The 27818-nt window shown below is 40.1% G+C and overlaps 1 protein-coding gene across 1 annotated transcript in view; it reads right to left on the minus strand.

Annotated features, from left to right (window-relative positions):
• LGR5 (leucine rich repeat containing G protein-coupled receptor 5) overlaps nt 1–27818 on the minus strand; it is a 118884-nt gene that overhangs the window by 62722 nt on the left and 28344 nt on the right. The window contains exon 2 of the mRNA XM_057741853.1: nt 530–601. Coding sequence (XP_057597836.1) covers nt 530–601 — 72 coding nt within the window. The remainder of the gene's footprint in view (nt 1–529; nt 602–27818) is intronic.

The raw sequence follows: 27818 nt of genomic DNA on the forward strand, positions 1-27818 counted from the left end.
ATGGTTTTTTTTTTTTTTGTCTAAGCCTTCAGGGAAGCTAAATTTAAAAGTAGGAAAATAGTAATTAAAAGTGATTAGGACAAGAAGTTTCAGTGCTATGAAACGAGGACTCCATTCTCCCTGTCATAAGCCGAACCAAGAGGCAGATTTTGGTTTTGATTATGGCTTTACTTGCTATTTTAATAAACATGAACCAGTATTCAAACTTTTAATATCCTGCTGCTTAACTATTTCCAAAGAGCCATCCAGCTCTTTTAAACAGGCTTTGTTTTAAAATTTTAATTTGTTTGGCTCAGTCTCACCTTAGAAAGTTGTAGCCTCATGGTAAACTCTTTTATAAGTTGATTTCCAGAATCCTAAGCAATTCTTTCTTTTCCCCGCCCAACTAAGTGTTTCCTCATGTGCCAAAATCGTTGGTGCTGACAGCTTTCCTGCCGTGTTTTATCTGGTTCCCACAGTAAGTATGAGAGACCAGTACGAAAAGGCGTTCAGCGTAGACTGGACGCATCAGGACGCCGGTGATACTTACAACTCCTCCAGGAAGCGGAGACTGTGCAGAGGATTCGGAGGCAGCTGACTGATGTTGTTCATACTGAGGTCTCTGGAGAGGAAAAGAGGCAGTGTGTGAGGAGCGGCGTTTGCCACCACAAGGAAATCCAGCTGTTCAATTCACACATTTTCAAGCAATACAACCAAAGGAACTCATTCTTTTGCTTGACAAATGAATCGCTTTTTTTGTAACTTAAATATATTCCTTTCCTCCCACTCTCCAACTCCCTCCCCCTGCCCCCAACATCATGGGCTCTCAATCAAATCAGAGACCCTAGGAGGAGCTTATATGGAATTCAGAATGATGTAGACCATTCACGGGCATGGTCGTAATTCTTCATGTTTAAAATGACCTGAGTAGACCAGCAAAGGGAAGAGACGTAACTCAACCCTAGACATAACTCAACGTCGGGTCCTGCTTGAAATTTTGTGACAAAGAGAAATGTCTTCACCGTGCAACTCTGGGAAGTCCTGTTTCTCTGGGACTATAAGCACCTTGTAAAAACAAATGTTTTGATTCAAAGAAACTTAAAAAAACAAAACAAAACAAGACAAAAAGCCTATTCCCTCCTTGGAACATGTTCCCTTTGCAGGTTCTCGGATTGCATTAAATAAGTGAAATGAACCATAAAACAAGGGTGTAATGTGATCCTGCTCTGTAGCACACTTCCTGCAGGGCCTGCACAGTAGCTCCTGGCACAGGAAACAACAAGCCACTTTGGGCAGAACTCAATCAATTTTTGTTTTAAGTGAAACTCTCTGTAATTAGATTTTATTATTTTTACTTTTCTATTTCTTTATTGTCTCCCGCATAATCCTACAGCATCGCTGGTATATGCCATCTGTATCTCAGAGGCCAAAAGACCAACTGATAGACAGAGTCTACTCAAGACCAACTAAGACCACGTAACAGTCAGCTGAAGGTTGACAAAAAATGACTCACTCAAACCCGAAGACTCAGAACTAATGCCATTATAATCTCAGACTGGGTCTATATACTTAAAATTTGTCCTGAGATAAGGAGCTTAGTTTTATTTATTATTTTTAAAAATTGATTTAATTGACATATAACATTGTATTAGTTTTAGGTGTACAACATAATGATAAATGCACATACTGTAAAATGATTACTGCAAGTTTAGCTGACATTCATCACTGCATAATTATAAAATTTTTTTTCTTGTGATGAGAATTTTTAAGATTTACTCTCTTTAGCAACTTTCAAATATATAATACAGTATTATAACTGCAGTCACTATACTGTACATAACATCCCCAGGACTTTTATTTCTCTCATAACTGGAGATTTGTATCTTTTGACCATCTATGCCAATTTCACCCAGGAGCTTTTAAAAAAATTCTTGTTATTGAAGTGGCCATACCTATTGCACCTAACCAGCAGATTTCAGTATTGATAGCTTGATGCCTTTATCAAATATTAACTTTTAATCAGTGGTGCCAAGAATTAAGGGATCATTCACTCTGTGCCTTTAAAAAGTCACGAGCATGTACAGGGAAGATAAAATATTTTGCTAAATGTATTTGACTAGGGCAAAAAACTCAGAATTATTAATTTTAATATATCAGTAAACAATGATGTAGCTGAGTAAAATGCTATATTCTCAAACTAAAACTAAATAATGCTAAAAATATAGGCTAAGAAAATTTGTATTGTCCATATATTCAAAATCTGATTTTTTTCCTGGCCTTGTCTAGATAAGAGAGCCAAATAATTGATTAGCAATTTTAATTCCTCGTGCAGAAGTAGCAAGTTTGTTTAGTTCACTGAAGAGGCATATATTAAGCTAATCAATACAGTTCCTGGATTCCTTACAGTGACTATATAATCTCTGCAAAGACTTAGTATTTCTAAAGGATATTCACTTACTTTTAACTGATATCCCACTTATTTCCTAAAAGGGTAGGGTGGTTTGCTTTCAGAGCATGTTTATTAGTAACTTAGATCAAACTAGTCTCAAGACAGCTGGTGTGGAGAGCGCTGACATTCCTCTCCTCTCGTGTTTCCCTGTGTGATGTGCAAATGAGTTTGAGACAAACATTGATCTTGTCTATGCGCAGAAGGCTCTAAATAGAACAAGGAAATTTACATATTAAGGAGATTCATAAGCACTCCACATTATTTTACTCTTTATTACCCTATTTCCAATGCCTGCAAGTGAAGCTTATATCAGCATTCACTCTCAGGGTTCCCCCTGCAGCACTTTTTATGGTGGAGCAGCAGAAAAAGCGCAGGCATTGTGAGAGGACAGTGTCTCGGGTTTGAATCCTGGCCTCCCCATACAATAGTGGCGTGATCTTGGAAAAATGAACCTCCTTGTGCAGGCTTCCTTGTATTTAAACAAGGGTGTCTCTACATTAATAGCTCCATACCCTGTGATTAGCTGTTTGCAATCAAGAGGGAGTGACTTAATTTGATTCTTGAAAAGGAGAGTGCCTCCCTTTCCCAACAGGAGTTGATATCGTCTCCCTGTTACCTGACATTTGTGGTTCCTCTCAGAAAATGAGCTTCTACAATTGTTGGCCCTCTGTATTCGTGGGTTTCACATCTGAAAATTCACAGGGCTGACTGTATTCATTGAACTACATCATTTTATATAAGGGACTTGAGCATCCTGAGATTTTGATATCTTCGGGGGGCCCCTGGGACCAATCCCCCCGGGCACACCAAGGGACAACCATTGCTAAACCAACACTTCACCACTTGTTTTCTAGTACAGGCTGTTTTCTTTTAAAGAGCTGCTAACAATGCAGATAAACCTATAGCAGAAAATAACTTTTAATAATAACAATCTAAAGTAAAATGAAATAGGCCTTTAAAATATACATTTGAAGTGGGCTGGGTAAAAATTAACTTGTCTGCATTCACCTTTTGCACTGATATTAAATGTAATACTGGTCTAGCTCAGTGCTTCCCAAGCTATCCACAGTAAAAGACCAATTAAAAAAAAGTTCTCGTTTGCCGCAGACTTTATAAAATATCTTTATAAAATATAATATAATTAATAGAAAAGTGAAATAAAAACACAAAGATGTACAAAATATAAGCCTCAATATTTTGTTATATGACTTGACAGAGATTATTCAATCACTGTGAAAGTGTCTAAACCTTTACTCTCAAATCCTTATCTGCTATGGATTGGTAAAAAATAACCCTGGCCTGGGACGAGTCCTCAGACCACTCCTTTTGGTGAGCAGTGCTGTTCTTGCCTTCGTGTCAAGAAGGGCAAGACTTAAATTACTTTTAGCCAGTTCAGTTTTGAGTGAAACAGGATAGAATGAGAATGTTTGAATGTCAGAGAGGACTGGCACTCACCAGGGCGCAGACATCCGTTTATAAAGGAAGAAAATGAGGTTCACAGAGGTGAGAGGTCTCCAAGTCACAGCGCAGAATTTACTGGGAAAGCCCCTGGGCTGGAGCCTAGATCGCTACTTGTCCTAGTTTTTTTGCTTTTCCTTTTTTTCCAACAAACTCTGCAATCTGTACAAGAATATCCTCATTCTTCCTCAAACTATTTTTTAAACTTTTCCTTTTTTTCTTTTTCTAAATTATTTGATCTTTCTGATCCCCAGAACACATATAACCTTAGCAGAATGAAGGGGTCTTAAAATAGTTTCCAAATCTCTGCATTATTTACTTTTTAAACTATCATTTTAAAAAAGTCCCTATTTTGTACCACATTTGGCCCATGGTTCAGTTTCCTAAAACCAGTGAAGCAATGTAATGCATTTCTTTAATTTTTTTCATCTTTTGCCAAGATGTCGGAATTAATCTTGAAGAACTGGTCACTAGGTAAAAAGATTTCATCAGACATGGAGGATTCACTGTGATAACATGGTCAAATATGTTAAACTATTCTGCCCTATCTCTGGCCCAGCTCTTGTTTTACGCTGTGTTAATCACCACATCTAGAAATCTAAAACAGGATTTGCAAAGTTCCATGGGAGCAGTTGACACTCTGTTGGAATCACTGCAGGAAGCTTTAAAAAAATATAGATACCTGGGTCCCATCCCCAGAATTTCTGAGTCAGTCCAGTGTGGGCGCTGGGATTTTAAAAACCTTCTCAAGTTATCTGAGTGTTCGGCCAAGGCTGTGAACAGCGCTCAGGAGTAACGCTTTCAAAATTTCTAGATGGGTGTCTGAGTTCTACAGCTCACTCAAAATTTCGGAGGCTCACTAAAGATACTGCTTCCTCTGGGTAGAGTTCTACCCAGGCAGACAGTGTCTTCCTCTCAAAAATGTCTTTGTTGCTTGCAACTCTATTATTTTTTTTCTTCATTTGACAAAATACTAATTGAAACTTAATCACGGTCAGGGCTGGGAATACAGTGGAGAACAACTCCGAGGCATCTTCAGCTCTTCCCTCTCCTGCTGTCCCTGCGTCCCCAAGGCGCCCAGTGTGAATTCTGCTACAACGCTTGCTTCTGGACCTGCCCTCACGTCTTCCTTCTTGGCTACTCCCTTTGGTCAGGTCCCTGCTCTGTTGATAACTGTTCTGCTCTCCTGTTTACTGTGCCTCCACATTCTAGGTCATCTTTCACACCGTGGCCAGAGAGATCGCCCTGAAAAGTCCATCCAGTCATGTCACCCTACTCAGAGCCACTGGTAGCCAATAAGAAAGGCATCCCCTCGGATGGTCTGGAGAAACGCTTGCCCTCTGGGAGGGGAGGGTGGTAAATTAAAGAAGAGATCGTTCTCTTCCTGCTGAAGCACACGGAGCAGGGTGAGTGGCTTGGCAAAGAGAGCTTGGCTTGGAGTTCAGCCCCTCCGTGGACAGCTCAGCCCCTCCGTGGACAGCTCAGCCCCTCCGTGGACAGCTGCTGTGCCGGGCACAAGCTGCACAACCTGCTTGGACTCCCTGTCTGAGAACTTGGGCTGACTCCAGGCCTCTGGGCGATACCAATGTCCCTACCTTCGTAGGTGCTTAACAATCTGGCCTAAAGCACGTTTCTACCTTGACCGTACGCCACTTTCCTCTATGCAACATATGTTCCAGGTACACTGAAATTCTTTCTGTTCCTCTTTGCATCTGTCTTTACACGTGTGATTCTCTTTCCCTCGAATGCATTCTCCTCTCTATTTCCAAATGACTACTGCTGTGCTTAACAGACCCCTGTGTTTCAGACACAACCTCTTCTCTTTCCAGCTTCGTTGTTCTCTATTTCAACCTCTAGTCCTTTGATGCTTCCAGGATCAAAGCCTTGTCTTAGCCTAAGATCACACGTTGATCTCCTGGACCACTATCTCACCATCACAACCTCAAATGTCTTTTTGTTTCCCTCTACTGGCAAAACCCCAGCTCTGGGAGAAAACCATAATTCATCTTCTCTGTTTCTATCTCAGTGGGCTGAGTGCTACTAGAAAAGAAAAACTCACAAATGTGCAGATTAGTTACTATAAATTCATGGTCTTTGTGGGCTCTCAACACTGCCGCACAATCCTGATATTTGTTATGGCTCAGTTTACTCCCGCAGGGACTGCTGCCAACCTTCCCCGCTTGCCCCAAACCTCTTAATCGACAGCCACTCCCATCATGGGCACCTTCCCTCTGACTTCATGGAAATAACTGGGATTCTTTAGCCCAAACATGACGTAGGCCAAATGTTTGTTCTTTTCGTCCCTGCTTAAGATACCCGTCCTTTTCTCTTGCTCATGGGTTCCCCGCGCCACCCTCCCCCCCCCCCCCCACCCCCAGGATGCTATAGCACATTATTTCATGAACAATTCCTTCTGTTTCCTTCATTTTCAACTTCTTTATCTTCCCTTTCAATGTATAAACATAGTCAAGTCTTTTCCAGGAGTAAAACAAACAAAAAAACAGGTCTTTCGATCTCCTGTCTTCCTCTACCTGCTACCCAATCTTTCTCATTTTCTCTGGGGTTGTTTCTAGTCTCCAGTTGTCATCTCCACCTCCTATTCCCTTTCCAACCCGCAACACACAAGCTTCCGTCCCTACACTCCAACGAAACTGCTCTTGCCATAGAAACAACGACCCTCCATGTTAGCAGATCTAATGAACACATGACTTACTGGACCTCTCTCCTGCACCAGACCCTCTCTTTCTGGAAGCTCTATACTTTATAGTTTCCAAGGCATCATTCTCTCAGGAATCTTTCCCAACTTTCTACTTTATAGACTCTTTGTGGGATTGTCTTCTATCTAACCCTTCTACAGCAGTATTCTCCGGAGCTCTACCCTTGGCCTGGGGTTCTGCAATCTCTACCCTTTCTTCCTGGAGACTGTTACTTACTCTCGTGGGTTTAGATGCCCATAACCCCCAAAGCCTTATTCCTAGTCTTAATCCTCCTCCTTCAGAATCATGTATCTAATTTCCTTCTGGATAAGTCCGTTTAGCAATCTTGCAGGAATGCACTGTGTCTAAAACGGAAATAATTATTTTCTGTTCCAAACTCATTTCTTTTTCTTGGGGCCAGTTTTCTAGTTAATGCCACCACCATCTTCCTGTCAAAAAGCCCAAAGCTTAGACACTATTCAAGTCTTCCTGTTTTTTTTTTTTCATCCTCTCTGCCTATCCCTTTTTCTCTCTCCTAACTCTGCCCTCACTATCTCTGACCCAGTCATCTGAAACTGCCTCTCAACTCTGTGGCTGCCTGCTTCCAGAAGCTTCCTGCTTCTTATCCCTTGGGGCCCATCCTCCAAATGGCAACCAGAGCAATCTATCCAAAAATGCAGAATTAGCCACCCTACTTCAAACTTTTCAGTTCCACTCTATCACCTTCCAAACGAAATCCACATGTGTGAGTGTTGCACACGAGCTCTGCTGGGGAGCACACCAACCCTTTGTCACTCTGGCATATTGATTCTAATTCATCCTTCAAGACTCAGCTCGGGTGGGTGTCATCTCCTCCAGGAAGCCTTCTCCCAGCTCTAAGATTAGTGTTAGGGATTTGCTCTCTGTCCTCCTGCGTCACTCCGCATGATAAGTAATGACGTTGTTTTGAAATGACGTGTCCATGTGTCTGTCTCCTGCAGTAGCCTGTGTTCCTCATGGTCAGGGGCCTTTTTCTTTCATCGTAGCACTTCCAGTGTCTAGCCAAGTGTTTCCATATAGAAGATACTCAGTGAATGTTGAACTGAACCCTCTTCTACTGCCTCCATCTTATGAGTGAGTGGATGAACTTACCCAATCCACTTAAAAAAAAATCAGGTTTCTCATCAAATGGCTACATAACTTCTCACTGTGAGGCATGTAATCCTTCTGGTATAAAACACTTTTGGGAAGAAGACCCACTTTGTGTTGTGCCCACCTTCCACAATGGTTTTTGCTCACAATTAGGGTCGTGGTTTCTCTTTTCAGTCAATCCTATTTGTTTCTGTCCTAGGGATTCCTCAGAGATTCTCCTTCATTGAAAGTCCCCTTCTACCTCATGCTCTAGTACCTTTATCTGATGCTTCTCCTCCCCTCCCCCTCCTCTCCTACCCTTCTGCCCCTCCCCATCCCCCTTCTTTTTTTCCTCCTTCTTCTTTTTCTTTCTCTCCCTCTTTCCCTCTTCTTCTTCTTTTTAAAAACATTTTTTATTGGAGTATAGTTGATTCACAACGTTGTGTTAGTTTCAGGTGTACAGCAAAGTGAATCAGTTATACGCATCCATCCATCCATTCTTTCTTAGATTCTTTTCCCATATAGGTCATTACAGAGTATTGAGTAGAGTTCCCTGTGTTATACAGTAGGTCTTTATTAGTTATCTATTTTATATATACTAGTGTGTATATGTCAATCCCAATCTCCCAATTTCCCCTCTTCTTCTTTCCTTCTACTTTTCCTTTTCTCCTCCTTCTCCTGAGACAATATTTTATCTTTCTTATCATCTCTGTGGTTTTGTCGTGGGAAGCAGGGCCGCAGTAAGTATCTGGTGCACCATCTTAATCCGGCCATACTGTCTCTATTTGAGACTTGATACATGAATCAGTGCCCAGAGAGGCCATTCCTTATAGTGTGACTATTAAACAAAGAAGCAAAACAACAACAAAGAACTTTTAATCTCTGCCACAGTTGAAGACAAATATTTTCTTCTTTGGTAGCACCATGCAATTCCTATTTCTTCTAGGTACAGTCATGTTACATTTGTCCTGGGAGACCCAATAGCATTTCGCTTTTTGCTAGACACCTTTGCTAACAGTGGATCCAGGCTGGAGCCATTTCAGCAGTTTTTAATTGATCACTTTTAAAATACATTTCTAGGGATAAGCCCTCCTGTGAACTTCAAAAGGAAAGGCGCAGGCTTGAGAAGCATTATATGACAGTATGAATAATGTTATCTTCGGATACTTTTCTCACGTTATTGTTTTTAACTCCAAAACAATGTATCTTTGAAAAATACTTTTTACTGAAGTGTAACATATATGAGGAAAGGAATAAATCCTAACTGTCCAGCCCACTGAATTTTCACAATGTGAACACACCCTTGTAAACCAGCACAAATCATGAACTAACACCCGGCCACCAACTTAGAAGAAGCTCATGTTTCCTTCCACTCACTGCTCCCCACAGAAGGAACCAGTCTGCTGACTTCTAACACTTTATATTAGTTTTGCTTGATTTTTATCTTTCTACAAATGGAATCATAGAGTGCATTTTTTTAAAGAATTTTTTTAGAGCATTTTTAGGTTCACAGCAAAATTGAGAGGAAAATACAGAGATTTCCTATATCCCCCCCTTCCCCCCACATGTGTATAGCCTCCCCGTTACCAACATAACCCCACCGGAGTGGTACATTTGTTACAACTGATGTACCGACTGACACACCATAATCATTCAGTCCGTCGTTTACATTAGGTTTCACTCTTGGTGTTGTACATTCTGTGGGTTTGGACAAAGGTATAACGACATGTATCCACCATTAGAGTATCATACAGAGTATTATCACTGCCCTAAAAATCCTCTGTGCTCTGCCTATTCATTCCCCCACCCCCTGCCCCCACAAGCACAATCACTGATCTTTTTACTATCTCCATAGTTTTGAATTTTCCAGAATGTCATACAGTTAGAATCATACAGTGTGTAGTCTTTTCAGATTGGCTGAAAAGCTTTTTGTGAATAGCTTTTCAGAGAATAGCTTTCTGTGTTTTTCTAGCTTCTTTTCCTCATTTATGAGATTTATCCATGTGTTGCATGTAGCAATAGTTAATTCCTTTTCAATGCAATATGGGTCTCATTTTATTGTTATACCACAATTTATTTATTTGCTGAACTACTGATGAACAGTTGAATTCTTTTCAGCTTGTGGCTATTATGAATGATGCTGCTATAAACATTCTTAGACATGCCTTTTGTTGAACATATATGTGAGTGTATGGCTGCTGGGTGTATATCTAGGAGTGGAATGGCTGCATCTTGGTGTATACGTATTGTATGGTGTATATTTATTGTATAAATCCTGCCAAGTAGTTTGCTAAAGTGGCTCTATTGATTCATATTCCTACCAGTAGTGTATTAGAATTCCAATTGTTTCCATTGATTATAGCCAAAGCCGGTATTATTTTGCTTTAAATGTTAGTCATTTTGGCTAAATGTACTCACAATGATATCTCACTGTGGTTTGAATTTGCATTTCCCTCATGTCTAAGAGAGTTGAGTGCCTTTTCATATGACTGTGACCATCAGGATATCTTTTTGTTAAATACCAGAAGAATATTTTATTTGATAACCTTCAAATTAAAACTTACTTGTTGTAAAAAGTGAAACTATACATTGATATGTAAAGAAATAACTAATAATCTCCTTCTCCTCTTCTAATAGTATTATTCTTTCTGAGGTTTCAAAGTTGTTCTTTGAAATAGCTGAGGTGTAATAGTTAGGAGCATGTATTCCGGAACTATTTTGCCTTAGTTCAAGTCCTGGCTTTGCTGTTTCTAAACTGAGTAACCTTGAGTAAGTTCTCTGTGCCTCAGTTACCTAATCTGTGACATGGACTTAATAATATTATCTGCTTTATAGAATTATTGTGAGAAATAATTGAGTTAATGTATGTAAAGTCCTTAATACAGTACCCGGCATGTTATAAGCACTACATATTTGCTATCATTATTATTATAAAATAGAATCTCTTTTATGTTTTTACAAATCAGAATGCTTACCTATACAGATGTATCAAGAGTAGAAAAATGTTAGCTTATTGATGTTTATGGTTACCTTGAAAAAAATCTCTTTAAAGTTACAGGATAATTTTTAAAATGTTTAGAGACAGGAGGCTTATGTTCTACTGGCCCCTTTGCTTTATTAGTATTGATTTTTAATGGAAACTTTGAAAAGACAGAGCCTTAAATCTCCGTCAATAACAAGAGAAGAGACAGATACAGTTTTTGTGAGATCACTTATCTAAAAACCTCATGTACTCAGAACACACCCTCAAATAGAAAAATAAGCAAGCAGAGAACAAAATAAAACAAAAACAAATGAACAAAGGAAAAAACAGCAATAGCACACCAAACCTTTTTGAACAGTCAGAAACAGAAGCCCAGAAAGCCAGTTGTGAACGTTTATGTACTTTTCTCAGAGGAAAAGGTCCCAATTAGAAAGGAAGTATTCTTTATTTGGGCAATCCTGTTGTTTGTTTGTTTGATTTAGTTTTGAAATCCATGGCAGCACACTACTCATGGGAGTCAGACTCAACAAAGCTGGCAATGATACAGGAAAGTAGATTTAAGAACCGAAATCATCATCAAACACATAGGTCTTTGTTCATTTAGTGTAGTAGCTCTAGATATTCCAAAAGCTTTCAACCCAATTTGGAACCAATTTCCTCCTGAAGATAATGTAGAGCTTTATATGTTCTAAATCATGGTATAATCACCAAAAATCATCAGAAAAGTTTAAGAATCTAGGAATACACTCTATCTCTTCTGCTTCTCTCTATTCTCTGTGAACAATTTCTAGCCCTGAACTTGCACCTGCATGACAGATCTTTAACAGCTTTATATTTGAACTTCTCCATGAGATTAATTGACCAGTCATCTAAAACTCAACACATTTCAGATTGGACTCATTGTTTTCTCTCTTTTTCCCAAACCAGATTTTTCCCTTGTGTTTCCTCATCTTGAGTGATGCATCACTGGTCTCTCGAGCAACCAAGCTGGAAACCTCATGTTTATTGTTTTTTTTCATGTCATCCTATCATTCATGTGAACCCTCATCTAAATGGTCATTAGCCCTATTGATTATATCTCTGAAATGTTTCTCGAATAATAACTAACATTTATCACACACACACACACACACACACACACACAGTCTAATGAATCTTCAGATAACAACCCATTTTATAGATGAAGAAACGGGGACACACAGAACTTTAGCTTTCCCAAGACGACACGGGCAGTAAGTGGCAGAACCAGGGTCTGAAACTTGTCTGACTGCAAATCTTGTGGGATCAGCCCTTTCCAGTAACACTGAATACTACAATCCAAGTTCTAATTTCCAGTTTTGGCTGCCATAGCTTAAGTTCAAGTCCTAATATTTGCTTGACCTTCCTCACTCTTAAGAAGTACCACACAGATAAGAAGATAGCCAGAGAAAGTCTGCTCTCTACTTTTCTAACCTGGTCATACATTGGTGGCATCTTTGGCTGCTTTTACATCTTGGCCAGCACTTTTGGAGTGACTCTATTCAGACCTCTCTGTACCACTGACTCTGTTTCCACCTAGCCTTTTGGGTCCTTCTTGGCTCCATGGTCTGTAGCCCCTGGTCCATCTCTCTCCCATCCCCAGATCCCAGAATTCCAATCAGAGCTCTGGGCTTCACACTTATCTGGGAGGGGAGGTCAAGCAACTGTAATGGGATCTTAATGGTCCTCTCTACCTTCATGCTTAGCTCCTTCCCAGTCCATCTGGAATTATCTTAATTTTTTTCCTGAAGGTAAAGGAACTAATATTTTATACTGTGTTTCCTTTTTGCTTTTAACAACTCCATTTATTTGTCTAGAACTGTACAGTTTACAAAGCTCTTTCATGCTCACAAATTTGTCTCTGTGTGATGTATCTGAATGTGAATATTTGCAGAGTCCAGACTAAGATTGTACACTTCACAATACTAACGTTCACCTGAGGGGTATATTGACTTTCTTTATGCTTTAAAAAAATCAAGCAACTGGCTTTGGAATTAGAACAGGGTTTCTTAGTCTATTGACATTTGGAGCTTGATGATACTTTGTTGGGGAGGCTGTCCTGTGCATTGTAGGGTGTTGAGTAGCATCCCTGGCTCTACCCACTAGATGCCAGGAGCACCCCTCCCCTAGTTGTGACAACAAAGAACTTGACTGTTATGGACTACATTAAATTCTCCCCTGCCCACAAATTCTTATGTTGAAGTCCTAACCCTCAGGGACTCAGAATGTGATTGTATTTGGAGATAGGGATTTTAAAGAGGTAATTGACTTACAATGAGGTCATTAGGGTGGAATCTGTTCTGATATGATTGGTGTTATTATAAGAAGAGGAAATTCGGACATAGACAGGTACAGAGGGAAGACTGCGTGAAGACACAGGGAGAAGATGGCCATCCAGCAAGTCAAGGAGAGAGGCCTCAGAAGAAACCAACCCTGCTGACTCCTTGGTCTTGGCCTTCCAGCCTCCAGAACCATGAGAAAATAAATGGCTGTTGTTTAACCCGCAGCCTGTGGTACTTTGTTATGGCAGCCCTAGGAAATGAACGCATAGACATCTCCTAAGGTCAAGAGAATCAGTCGACTAGTACACATGAATCACACACAAGAAAAAAACCTATTAATTTTGCTTTTTGCGATGACAGAAAAAGTAAGTTTCCAACGACCTTTTTCTTCGAAAGAGGGAATTTAGAAAAACCTTCCCTCTCTACTCCTCTTTCATCTCATAAATCCCTTTTAGTAGATAATTTCATTACTTTATTATTGAACAATGAAAATATGAAACAAAGAGCAGAGCAAAAGATTGTAAGATATGGTGTGTATGTAACCCAAAGAGTGACTCTGAGGCTGTGTCACTGAGTCTTTTAAACAATTCTGAGACTGTGGCTGCAAATGCTTCCATAATAATTATCCAGAAAAGACCCCCAAGGCAATACTTCAAAGAAAATCTTCCAAAAGCTTTCAAAGGAAATCTTCCAAAAGCTTTCCAAAAACTAGATCTATTTTATTTCACCCAGGCAGAAATTCCCATTGTCTTCCCTGCCCTGTGCAATATGTAAGACACTGAAATATCGTGCAGTTAACATGGAGTGACCATGAGATCCTTTCCATGCCAACAAGACGAAGTCTCTCTCTCCCATCCACATTCCCTCCAATATCCCGAAGCACACACAAAGGCTCTGAGCTATTATTAAAAAACGCAGTTCTGACCCATCATCCTACCGCATCCCATGGGTTCAAAAGGCCTTTACTAGTTGCCCATAATCTGCAAAGCAGATCCCATGTTGTTCTCCAGCTGTGGTATGAGGATGGCAAAATGGGCTACAGTCCTAAAAAAGAGGCCAGGGTCTCAAAAGAGGGTTCTGCCGCCAACTTGTTTATTGTCAGTTTTATGCTTGTGTGGTCTTAACGTCCTAGCAGGTATTGTAACACCTATTTCATGCTGCCATGGCGGCGAGGACTGAATGAGATAATGTAGGTGCACACCCTTATCTGAGCATCTGGCACTTGAAAGGGCTTTACTGGTTGTTGGCCAACGTCTCCAGGGTCCAGTCCTGATCCACTGGATTAGGTTTACCTCCCTTCCAAACCGTCTACATTCCAGTCACACCAGATTGCCTTTTATTCTCCCAAGGTGTCCTGAGGTTTGGCCCTTTAGATTGACACAAGATATAATTCCAGCGAACTTTCTGTTCAAGGGAAGGGATTTGGAGGAATCTTGTCCTGTTGTTTTCTGCGCCCAGGCTTTGCTGGAGTCACGTAGGCTGGAGAAGCTGCACGTCAAGTGCCTGTCCCAAGGCTCCGAACAGGAAGCAGCTGTCATCTCCTCCTCGTCATGTCAGCCTGCCTGTGGCCCACTCATTCTTCATTCCTAAATGCTCTTCCACTTCCTGCTTCTACGCCTGGCTCTTCTATAGATGCTCCACGTGGCGGCCAAACGTTTTCAAAGCAGAATTAGATAATTCCCTGGCAGAGCCTGAAATTCCCCAGTGGATTCCTGTCTGCTCTTAGGTTAAATCCAAACGCCTTAGCATGGCTGCCAAGGTCCTGGATAACCAGCTCCTGCCTCACCCTCCATCCTCATCCCGACTCACCGTCCCCTCACTCACCTGCTCAGGTTATACCTGCCACTGGGCGGGTCCTACTAGACCTCGAGTGCTTTCCCTCCTCAGGTCTTTTCTGTGGGTTGACCCAGGCCCACAACACTCATCCGCACCTCACTCTCCCTTCCAAAGGCTGCTCCTCGTCATTCCTGAATGTCACTTTTTCTGATAAGTCTTCCTGATGGTCTAATCTAGAACAGGTCCTTTCCCGTATCGCCTTGCTCTTCTTCCTGCCTCCCTCTACTCCCCTCCCTCTGGCACCCGCCCTCACCCCCCACCCCGCCACCTCCCACCATAATGCTTTTCACTTAAGAATAGTGTGTGGTCACATCTTTGTTTACTTTCTTGTCCTCCTGTCTTGACTGCTGTGAGGGCTGGGGGCCGCCATCTTTTAGCCCAGCGTCTGGCACGTGGTCGACTATCAATAAACGCTCTTGTTGGGTGACTGACAAGCTGAATGCATGTCACATTCTCTGGCATTATTCCCTTCCTTTCTTATTTCCAGGAGGATTATTTTTACTAAGGATGATTTCGTGGGTCTCAGAGGATAGTATAGCATGCAGATTAAAGACTACTCTGTCTACCTTGTTTTTCCTTTAAATAGTTGGCTGAAGTGTACTTTAAAAAAATAACTCTTTTGTAAGTGCTAATCTATTTATCAAAAAGGTACTGACGAACAATAGATTCAAACAAGAAAAAGGAACCCAATAAACCTCACTAATTTTTGAGTTGGTTTCTGGGTGAATATGAAAGATGTAGAAATGATTGTATTTCAAAATCAAATAGAGAGGGCACACATTCTATACCTATTTTGCTATTGAACAGTATAGAAGCCTGCATAGACACATACCCTTCTCTCTAAATTGAATTTCTTCTCCAATTAAATGGAACAATCTTTACTGCTCTTACCGCAGCGATATGGAGAATGTGAATGCAATGTTTATAAAATGCAGTCTGAGATCCTTTGAAGTACTTACCATATATTAATGAACTCTTGTTATTTTTGCAATGCTTTAAAGCATTTAAAACTCAAAACAAAGTAGTAAAAACAGAAATGTAATTCGCCAAAAAGCCAGAATGCTACAAGATTTGAATTGAATTAAACTACCCAAGAGTTTGATTTAAACATTCCTTTTCTTTAAACTAAAATAACCCTAAGCACTGACTTGCATCAGAAAGATGAGAGAAAAATTTCTCCGTATTGCAGTGGAACTTTTCAATTACGCTATGGGAATAATATCCTAGCTTAATGTTTCTCTTCATTTCAATCTGGGGCCATAGACAACTGTTTTGCCATTCAATTTAACCAAGATTCCAGTAGAGGGAGCAGAGTCAACAATTAGAGAAGAGAGACTGTCAAAATTCAGACACTCAACAAGGAAAAGACCAAGGGCTGAATTAAGTTGAGAAATACATAAGACAATTTTAGCTACCAATAACTTGGCTTATCTATCTCTACCTTCCAAACTATTGCTGTCATAAAAGCAATTGTCTGCTTTTCCTTAACAACTGCTACAGAACATTCATTTACAGGCTTCCAAGGGCCTCAGGAGCCAATAAGTCACTGATGAACTTTTAAAAACAACCAAAGGTGTAATCATTCATTGTTATTGGTTAGTGAGTTGCAAAGCTTGAGAGAACATAAAAATAAGTGTAACCTTTAGAGCCTTTTAGACTAAGTCTGACTACATACACAATCAGAAATTCAAAATAGTGTAAGCTATATCAAATGTACAATTATTAACTGAGAAAAAAAATGGAAGAGACAAAAACCAGGGAAACCTTAAAAAGGTAAAATCTGTGCTTGGATCTTTATAATGAATCTTGTTAAGGGAACTGAATCAGATGTGGGAACTCTATGAGGGCGTATTGACCATGAAGCTAAAGGAGCAACATAAGTAAGGAATTGTACCAACCACGAGGAAGTGCGTTTACAAATCTTACTACAAATTGAACAGTGAGAAGTAGAGCTCTAACACTCATGGAAACTTACCATTAGTTGTCACACTGCCAATTCCAGTTGCCCTGGAGTTGGGACATACACAGCTTGTGTGGCTGTGTGTGGCAGGCCTACTTACTAGGTCCCTGGCAGTTCAGTGTCATGAAAGGAGGCCGTTATTAAAAAGAAAAATCCCCAGGGCTGCCTGTGGAATAAATGATCAGTAACAAGATAAGGATTTTATGAATTAATACAACAGTGTGTAGTTTTAAATGTGTTTTCATGAATATATAACTTTTTATTCTTCTAGTTCACTTCTTTAAATTATAATTAAATTTAAATTTTATTTTAGGTCAAAGTGATTATACACACACACATATATTTGTTCTACCTACCTATATATATATCAAACAACAACAAGCCTTATAACGTTCAGGCTGTAACTTTCCAGTCTTCTACAAAGGTTATTGTTTGCGGTGGGAGTTTGGATCGTGAGGAGACGGTTGTCTGACTGTGTGAGCTAAGGAGATGTTTAACTGCTTATTATTAAAATTTTCAATGAATCTCCCTATTTTCAAAAATCCTTGACCTTCAAAAGAACTCTTTTCTAGGATTTTGTACAAGAATTGGCTTGCTTCTTGACTTAGTCCGTGCCATTTTTCTGCTAAGTCATTTCACAAATTTGTTAACACATCCTGCCTATTATAATTTTCTCTCCTGTTCTCTTAGTTTTTGTAGGTTTATGCTTTTTAACTTGCTTTTCTGCCACTTGAAATAAACGTGTTTAATCTGCTTTGTGTTTCTGACATTTTTCTGAAGCTGAAACCACATACCAATTATTCAAATATTACTTGTTTTAGGCATAATGTTTTACTTTTCCAGTCCATAATAGCCTGATTAAAAATAGTGATGATACATTATTTACATGACTTTTCTCCTAATCATACTAGGGAACTTTAGTCCCCAACTGATTTTCTTCCCATATCATTCTGGAAGTTCCAGCCTTGGCTGGGATGACTCATCTGCATGCCAAGAACTAATTTCTTTGACCATAGCGTGATATCTTTGTTTACCTCTTCTTTTGCCCTGACTTGCTGTGGTGATGTGTGAAGATGTTATCAATGATGAGTCAACTGTGCCCCAGATGCTCAACCCAAGTATTTTCTACCTGAGACTAAAAAGTATCCAGGGCTCTGTTGCTACCACCATCACCAATGCCACCACCACTGCTGATGCCACTGCTTTTGACCCAAACTTTCGCAGGTGGGCACAACTCCTTTCACATCCTTCCTCAAGGGTCTTGGGTCCTCCATGTAAATAAACCCTTCCTGGGCTTCCTAGGTGGCGCAGTGGTTGAGAATCCGCCTGCCAATGCAGGGGACATGGGTTCGATCCCTGCTCCAGGAAGATCCCACATGCCGCGGAGCAACTAAGCCCGTGCACCACAACTATTGAGCCTGCGCTTTAGAGCCTGTGAGCTACAACGATTGAGCCCATGTGCTGCAACTACTGAAGCCCACGCACCTAGAGCCCGTGCTCCGCAACAAGAGAAGCCACGGCAATGAGAAGCCTGCGCACCACAACGAAGAGCAGCCCCCACTCACCGCAACTGAAAAGAAAGCTTGCACACAGCAAAAAAAAAGACCCAACACAGCCAATTAAATAAATAAATAAATTAATTAATTAAAACAAAAACAAAAACAAAAGAACCCTTCCTCAGTTATGCTTGAATCCCAGAGTAGATACAGCTTGGCTGCAAGTTGAGTAACCTACCTAGAGTGATTCCACTTGCAAGTTTGTATGCTTCCAAAGAAATGTCTTTAATTACTGCATGTCCCAAAAGCTGTCAACACATTTTCCATTAGTTGGAAGAGCTTCTTGAAGGAGATGAGTTTTTAATAGCTTTTTTTTTTTTAGTGTCAAAAGAATAGTAAGGTAAGGCAGGCATTCAGAGGAAGTGGCTGGAGTTCCAATGGATGGGTTTGTGTAACTTTGCTGTCCACCTACTGATCTGGGTGGCGGACAGTGTCCTCTTCTTCCTTCATTAAATATGTGAGTACCATCTGACTGTCTGCTCAAAGAAAACAACCTTCTTAAATAGAGGAATCCTATGTTTCAATCATCGACATATTGGTGATTTTTCTATCCTATTAGCATCTCCAAGCTGACTCTCAAGGTCCCAAGTTAGGAGTAAAATGACCAAGGAGGACACGAGATGTACAGAATAAAAGCCTTTATTTTCTAAGGAAAATAAAAATGGTAAAAGTTTCTTAGTCCTATGAATCTAATATGAGACCCATCCCCCCATAAAATCCCTCCCAGACCTTAGCTGGTTGGAAATTAATCGCTTCCTTCACCAAACTCTTAAAGAACTTTCTTTTTCTTGCCCTGTCACTGGGTTCTTCAGTACCATTTTTTTTAAGATTCCATATATATGAGTTAGCATACGCTATTTGTTTTTCTCTTTCTGGCTTACTTTGCTCTGCATGACAGACTCTAGGTCTATCTACCTCATTACAAATAACTCAATTTCATTCTTTTTTATGGTTGAGTAATATAAAGATGCAGATGTAGAGAACGGACTTGAGGACACAGGGTGGGGGGGGGGCAAAGGGGAAGCTGGGACGAAGTGAGAGAGTAGCATAGACATATATATACTACCAAATGTAAAATAGATAGCTAGTGGGAAGTTTCTGCATAACACAGGGAGATAAACTCCATGATGGGTGATGACTTAGAGGGCCAGGATAGGGAGGGTGGGAGGGAGTCTCAGGAGGGAGGGGATATGGGGATATATGTATAAATACAGCTGATTCACTTTGGTGTACCTCAAAAATTCGCACAACAGTGTAAAGCAATTATATTCCAATAAACAGCTTTTTTTTTTTAAAAAAAAAAAAAAGAACTTTCTTTTTAGTTACATGAAACAGGTAATTATGTTTCTACTACCACAGTCCTAAGAGGCATCCAACACTTACACTGTCTTGGAGAGACATGTTGGCTGAGATAAAGGGAAGGGTGAGAGGGGAGAGCATTCTGGGGGAGGCCAGCATGCACCAAAGCATCAGGGCAGAAGAGAGCAGGCTGCTCTCCAGAAATTACAAATAGGCTGGCATAGTTGAGTGGAAGTGCTTGTGTTGCAACATGACCCAACACAAGACCTGAAAAGTGTCAAGGGCAAGAACCAGACCCAGCTGGCCTCATATGCCATGTTGAGAAGCTCAGAGTATCCTGGAGGATTTTAAGCAGAGAAATGACATCATGTTTGGATTTAGTAATTCTCTTGGGTGGTAGTTCCTTTTTTTCATTTAAAGACTTTTAAAGGGGAGTGATGTTTTGCTTTTGGAGATTGTGTAGTATACTTTCTCTATTTCTTGATAGCCAGCATTGAATATTTTGTCATTTTTTGTGCATATTCCATATTAATTTTGAATTAGACTAACAGGCTTCAATTAGAACAATTCTTCACACGTTCTTTCTTTTGTGGTCAAGCAAGCTTCCTAGATGCATTTTAAAAAGGCTTGCATGTCTGCTAGCCTCAGACAGGCTGTAAGACTCTTCTTGAACATTACTTGCAATTCCAATTAGTCATAGATCAAAACATTAATGTGGACAGATTAAAGCAGAAGCTCTCATGCTTTATTTCCTAATATCATCTGTCTTTGCTTTGAAAATCACACCAGCGGAATCTTCTGCATCTGTACACCCCAAAGGCAACTTAATCTCCCTTGGCCAACATTAAAGCTTTAAAGTAACTCTAAGCTATGATGTATTTTTCCTCCTTTTCCAAGTTCAAGTATTATATAATTCACTTTTTATTAGTCTCATTCTTGTAGATGGTCAGTTGCCATACTGTTTAAAGTTTTTACATCATCTAAAAGAAAACTTGAAAGCTTAAAGTTAAGTAAATTGATTTTTCCAGACATTGTCATGTGAACTGAACATAGGCAAGGACATAATCTAGAGTGTAGTAACATATGTTGCTTTGTAATATTTTTATTAATCCACTATTTTAAAAGATCTTGGAAGTAAACCACTCACTTATAAGCCTTCAATGCAATGATGAGCAATTTCTCCCCATTTACTGGACCTATTTTAGAATACGTATTCCATAGATGTGGGTTTCCCACCTAAATTGAATCTTTTTTAAAAAAATATATTTATTTATTTATTTGGCTGCATTGGGTCTTCGTTGCTGCACATGGGCTTTCCCTAGTTGCGGCGATCAGGGGCTATTCTTTGGTGCGTGGGCTTATCTTGGTGGCTTCCCCTTTTGTGGAGCATGGGCTCTAGGCGTACAGGCTTCAGTAGTTGTGTCACTCGGGCTCAGTAGTTGTGGCTCGCAGGCTCTAGAGTGCAGGCTCAGTAGTTGTGGTGCATGGGCTTAGTTGCTCCGCAGCATGTGGGATCTTCCCCGACCAGGGATTGAACCTGAGTCCTCTGCGTTGGCAGACGGATTCTTAACCACTGCGCCACCAGGGAAGTTCCTAAATTGAATCTTATCCTTTAAAATGCCTGACTTTTTTTTTATAAATATATTTATTTTATTTATCTATTGGCTGCATTGGGTCTTTGTTGCTGCACACGGGCTTTCTCTAGTTGCTGCGAGTGGGGGCTACTCTTCATTGTGGTGCACAGGCTCTTCATTGTAGTGGCTTCTCTTGTTGTGGAGCATGGGCCCTAGGCGCGTGGGCTTCAATAGTTGTGGTACATGGGCTCAGTAGCCGTGGCTCACAGGCTCCAGAGCACAGGCTCAACAGCTGTGGCGCACAAGCTTAGTTGCTCTGTGGCATGTGGAATCTTCCCAGGGCAGGGCTCGAACCCGTGTCCCCTGCATTGTCAGGCGGACTCTCCACCACTGCGCCACCTAGGAAGTCCTAAAATGCCTGACTTTTTTAAATGTTAAAATTCCACATGTAAATCCTGAATTTTTTTTATTCTATGATGCCTTCTTCAGAAGAATTAAAATTTTTCTTGATATTCACTGTTGCCATCATAATGGCAGTACCTGCGCTGGAACATCTTTTCATTATTGAGTGAGGCCTGTATGATTCCTTGTTTGGACACCAAATGATGGTAGATGTTTGTTTTATTTTGAGGATCTAATCTGGGGGTCTACCTTCTGCTGTTGATTGGATTATCAGTTGATAAATCTTGCAGTTACCAGTGAAAAGCAAAAGACGACTTGGTGTTTAGCTTTTATGTAATTGCAATTTATACTCAACATGCATTCAGAGTCTAAATAATCAAGCTTATCAAGATCATATGTAAAAGAAAACAAACAGGATATGGAAGAGAGTCAAAGGCTCCTTTTTAAAAGAGGCTTTAGTGTATGGGATTTGTACAGTAATATTTGACACTCAGAGTCCTATTACATTTCTTGGTTCTGTTTTAAGAGCCTGAAATTGCTAGAAGACTGACCTCTGGGAAAGGGAGGCCTTATTCAGCTGGCTGGTATGACGCCGACTCTTTAATGGTTGCAGGTGAACCCAAAGTGTATCACTGTGGGGTCTGAAGATGCACATAACTACTTTATAATTCGTTTGTTTCACACAATAACATCAGTAATCTGATAAACTAATAATCATACTCTGAAAATTAAGGGTGACTTAGGTTATCACCCCAAATTTACTCTTGTTTTTAAATCAAATCTTAAAAACATTTTTAAATGAACTAGACAGGACAGTGGAAATTAATGGAAACCTTATTGACTTTTCTGTCTCTTTCTGAACACTGAGCTTGTCACATTAATTCATTTAAAGTTCATTCATATATCATTCAACAAATTAATAATGAACATTTTAAAAAGTGTTGAATAAATGTTCATTTATAAACACATTATGTAATTTCCCCCCAAGTCATAATTGACTCCCTCATGCATTCATTTATTAACTCAACCAACATTTATTGAGAACCTTTTCTGTGTCAGGCCCATGAAAAGTGCTGGGAATGCGAGATATGGACATTGTTAAAATCTTTCCACCTAGATTGTTAATCTCTTCGAAGGCAGAAATTTAGTGAGAATTAAATACTAAAATATGATTATGCTAATATATGAATTATTTATAATACAGTATATTTGGGCTGAAGCCTTGACCAATGGACTCATGAATGCTCAATGAGAGAATTTAACCCAAAGTCATAAAGTTTGCTCCCAGATGTTCCAAGTGAATTGCGCTATCCACTTAGGATTAGTTTTGCATTGCCCTTTTTGATCATTGGATGTGCTTCATACAATCAACTCTTGCTGCGGTATGCATATGCCATGTGTAACACATTTTTTGCTACTGACTGCAATGATTGAAGTCAGATGTTATAAGGACTTGTTTAGCCAGTATTCTTAATAGTGTTATAATGCTGGTGTTGAGAGACAAGGATCTCACCTGTGTGGTACAGACCCCCCAGGTCTATCCTTTCTCAGGTTATATTTGTTTAGCAGCATTCTTGAGACAAAAGCTCTGCCTATTTTCCATTTCAAAAGGATATTTCTTATTGTAAAATCTCAGACAAGACAGGAGGGCTTGTTGTGGCAGTTTGATGTGGTAGACGTGTTTAAATAAGGAAAGCATTGTGGAGCCCGTCACATCCATTCAGGCAGTTCTGTCTATGGGCCATTACCCTACTTGTGGGGTATGTATATGTGGGCACACTTGCACACGGGAGAGCCTGGTGTGCCAGAAAGGGCACTGACCTGGGGGTCAGATGCCTCCTATTCTGCCACTTACAAGCAAGTTACCCTCAGCCATAAAAAGGAACGAAATAATGCCAATTGCAGCAACATGGATGGACCTAGAGACTGTCATATTGAGTGAAATAAGTCAGACAGAGAAGGACAAATCATATGATATCACTTATATGTGGAATCTGCAAAAAGGGTACAAATGAACTTATCTACAAAACTGAAATAGAGTTACAGATGTAGAAAACAAACTTATGGTAACCAGGGGGTAAAGGGGAAGGGATAAATTGGAAGATTGGGATTGACATATACACACTAGTATATATAAAACAGATAACAAATAAGGACCTACTGTATAGCACAGGGAACTCTACTCAATATTCTGTAATGGCCTATATGGGAAAAGAATCTAAAACAGAGTGGATATATGTATATGTATAACTGATTCACTTTGCTGTACATCTGAAACTAACACGACATTGTAAATCAATTATACTCTAATAAAAGTTAAAAAAAAAAGCAAGTTACCCTCTCTGTGTATCCCTTTCCTTGCCTATAAAATGGGGATAATAATAGTTATCTCATAGGGTTGCTCTGTGGATTAAACTGTAACATAATGCGTGTATATGCACGCATTTTATTATGAATTGTCTGTAATATATACAAGGTGATTTATTAACCAAGAATATTATATATGCTACAGGCACATCACCATTTGTGAAAGAACTAAGAGAGTTAATATTACAAGTATGTTAAAATATGCCATATATCCCCCCTCCCTGATTCAGAATCCACTATGTAATCCTTTAGCAATAATAGTAGCTATGGACTTCTGTGGTGGTCCAATAATTAAGATTCTGTGCTTCCACTGCAGGGGACATAGGTTCAGTCCTTGGTCAGGGAACTAAGATCCCACATGCAGCGCGGCTAAAAATAAATAAGTACATAAATTTCCTTTAAAAAAATAATGGTAGCTCGTAGTTATTGAGCGCTACTATTTCACAGGCACTGGGCTAGGCACATGCAGTCTTCACAATAATCTTTTGTGGTGGGCACTGGTGACAGATGAGAGACTGAGTCACAGAGAAACTAAATACCTTGCCTGTGATCACTAGCTGGTAAACTGTGGAGGATTCAAAGCTAGGTAACCTGATTTAGAGCCCTCACTTAAAAAAAAAAACCACACAACTTTGTTGAGATATAATTCATATACTGTACAATTCTCCCATCTAAAATACACAATTCAATGAATTTTAGTATACCCAAAGAGTTGTGCAACCATCACCAAAATCTAATTTTAGAATATTTTCCCCAGCCAAAGAAGAAATTCTACACCCACTAGCAGTCATTAACCATTCTATTTTCTGTCTCTATAGACTCATGTATTCTGGACATTTCCTATAAATGGAGTCATAACAAGGTTTATTCATGCTATATCATCTATCACTACTTCATTCCTGTTTACTGCTGAATAACATTCCATTGTATGGATATACCACATTGTATTGATCCATCCATCAGCTGATGGACATTTGGGTTGTTCCCAATCTTTGGTAAAGTCCACATTCTTACCAATTAAGGTAGGCTGCATTATTTAGAAATCATTTACTGTATAATTATTAAAGTTTTGGCTATGAGATATTCTGCTTGTTTGCCTTCCAGGTAAAAAGAATTTGTTAATTCACAAAACGTTTATTAAACAAATACTGTATTCCAGATGGGTATGTCAGGAACTGGAACAAAATTCCTGTCCTCATGGGGTTTATAGAATGGGAGGAGAGATAAATAATTAAAGAGTTACATAAGTGATAAGTGTTCTAATGAAGATGTAACCAAGATGCTGTGGGACTCGATGGAAGGGACCTGTTCAGCCAAGGAGAGCACAGGCAGCGTGGGTGAGATGATGCGGCGGAGGGCCTGCCTGGAGGGTGGCCTAGTGCTGAGTCTTGAGGGATGGGCAGCAACCATCTAGGTGGAGAAGAGCGCAGAAGGCCATCCAGGCAACAGGAACGGCACATGGTCTACAGGAAACCCAGTGTGTGTTACGCATGCTTATGGTTTGTTACCAGGTGTACATGAGGCTGTGGAGGGAGCTAAGCCCGCTTGGAAATAGGGGTGGGAGTAAGACTACAGGGGGACCTACAGGTCCTACAAGGAGTTTGGGCTTTATTATTTCATAGCTCTGTGTTTCTCCCAAACTACTCATGCATTATTTTGCCATATAAGGGCAGTAACTGAATTATTATTTTATTTTTTCTAATATTCTTTTATATATCTATATATTATATATATGTGTAAATGCACCTATAGATGTATAGATATATATTGACTCAAATTACATATGAATTTAACAAAACTGAAAATTTTCTGTTACTACTTATAAGTAGAAAACCAGTATCACCTGTCATAAATAGAAGGACATTGTTAAAGTATACACAGTGAAAACCAAATGATGTTATTAAATCCTAGTTAGATTCCTAGTTAGATCTGCCAAGTCAAACTGAGCTGGAAGGCCGTCTTCCCTTTGATAAGAAGGGAGTGTAGTGGGTATAAGAGAGGCGTTGAAGACAAACCAGCCCTCATTGAGACTTTCTTGTTTGTTGATAACGCCATAAGGATGAAAGGGGATGAAAAGGGAGTAACTTTCCCACTATATGATGAGATGTTTTAGATTCTGTGACCAAGTACCACTACTCAGGTGGTATGGATACCCCGGGAAGTCACTGAAGGATTGTATGGTATTAAGATCACATTTCCAGAAAGATTGCCCTGGCAGTGGCCTGCAGAATGAACTGGAGGATGGTCAGCTCAGAGGGGCCATTCCAACAGCCTAGGTAAGAAAAGAGGGATGGAAGGAGCCCCTCTTTGCTGGTATATGTCTCCTGCCATGCTACCCTGGTTATGAGTGAGCCTTTATTAGAGTCTAGCTTTTAAAAGAAAAGCAGGAAGCGGACTGCTAGGCCTTCTAGCTACTGCAGGGAGGGATGTGAGGTTCATGTGTCCAAACCCAGCCTTCACGGCACTGGGCCTTCAGTTGTTGCCAAGACAGTTAAGTGGCAGCATTTCTTCCTGGGCTGGGTTGGGGCGGGGGGTGTGGTCCGCTGAAGTGAGCCGGGAAACCGGCTCTGAGCCTTCATGTGTTTATCCTTTCAGCTTCCACTTCACTGGATTGTCTCAGTTTCTCTACTGTGACCTCACCCCCATCTCCTGCCCGTCTTGGCTTCTTTGTGCTGGTGTCGCTTTCTGTCAGATCACTGTCAGCGACCCGGGGAAATGGGCAAACACGGCCGGACCAGAGCGCCCGGGATCTGCCAGGCCGCGCCCGGCGCACTGACTCATCCAGCGCTCCCGGGATCCGTCCAAAGACAGGCGGAGTCATCCTGCCTGTGAAATCGCCGCAAGATCTCATAACAGCGAGTACAAGAAGGATGACAAAGTGTGAAGTGGGGCCAATTCTCATCCACATTGTGAGTGGGTAATACTTTAAAATTGCATGCAGGTATTTACCCTATAGAGAAACATTCTGAATATAATCTCTTTGGAAATGGGTTACTCTTCAGGCTGAGTACATTTTACCAGGGCCAAAAAACCAATGGCAAGATGCACAGAAGAATGAATGTGGAAAAACAATGATGCCTATATTCATTAAAATCTGATTTATAATGTGTATGTGTCTGTGACATTCTAGAAGTCTAAAGTAATTTATATATTGACATAAAAACAAAAGAAAAAATCTCAACACATTTCAAAATCTTTGTGTATTTGAACAACACGGCACTAAACTTTCAATACTGGGGTGCTATTCACAGCCCTATGTTAATAGAAAGGTAATTGAGAAAGATATTCTATGTGCATAATTGCCTGGTAAGAGTTTGTCTAATTCTCACTGACAAATATATACATATATGTATATAGGTATCTTCTGAACACAGGAATATATTAGAGGAAGGCTTACTGACTTCTTTTTCTGGGCCACATGTTGTTGGAATTCAGCCAAGATGTAGGAAAAAAAGGCAGGAAAGAGAAAACTCAACGACATCTACACACCTAAAAACCAGAGGCTACCGCAGAGATCCTTCACAGTCGTCTTCTATAGTGGGAGGATTTCCTTTAAATCCTTTTCAAAAGCATATGGCTGGCTTTGAAAGCTTAAATGGCATTTGTCAACCATCAGTAAATCTTTAAAATTGTTTCTGAAAATAGGCCAACTCAGTTTCGGCTTTTCCCATTAATCTTTAGGTAGGACCACTGAAGACTTTTTCAGAGCCTAGATAATGCCTTGATTAAAAGGCTCATTCAAGACGGAAGGCTTCAGCATTCACCTTGGGTACATAGTCATTTCTCCAGGGTATTCATGCGCTGTTATTTCAACTCTGCAATTGTGCCCCAAACAAGACATTTTTGCCA

This window comes from Hippopotamus amphibius, chromosome 7, assembly GCF_030028045.1.
Source record: "Hippopotamus amphibius kiboko isolate mHipAmp2 chromosome 7, mHipAmp2.hap2, whole genome shotgun sequence".
NCBI classification, from domain to species: Eukaryota; Metazoa; Chordata; class Mammalia; order Artiodactyla; family Hippopotamidae; genus Hippopotamus; species Hippopotamus amphibius.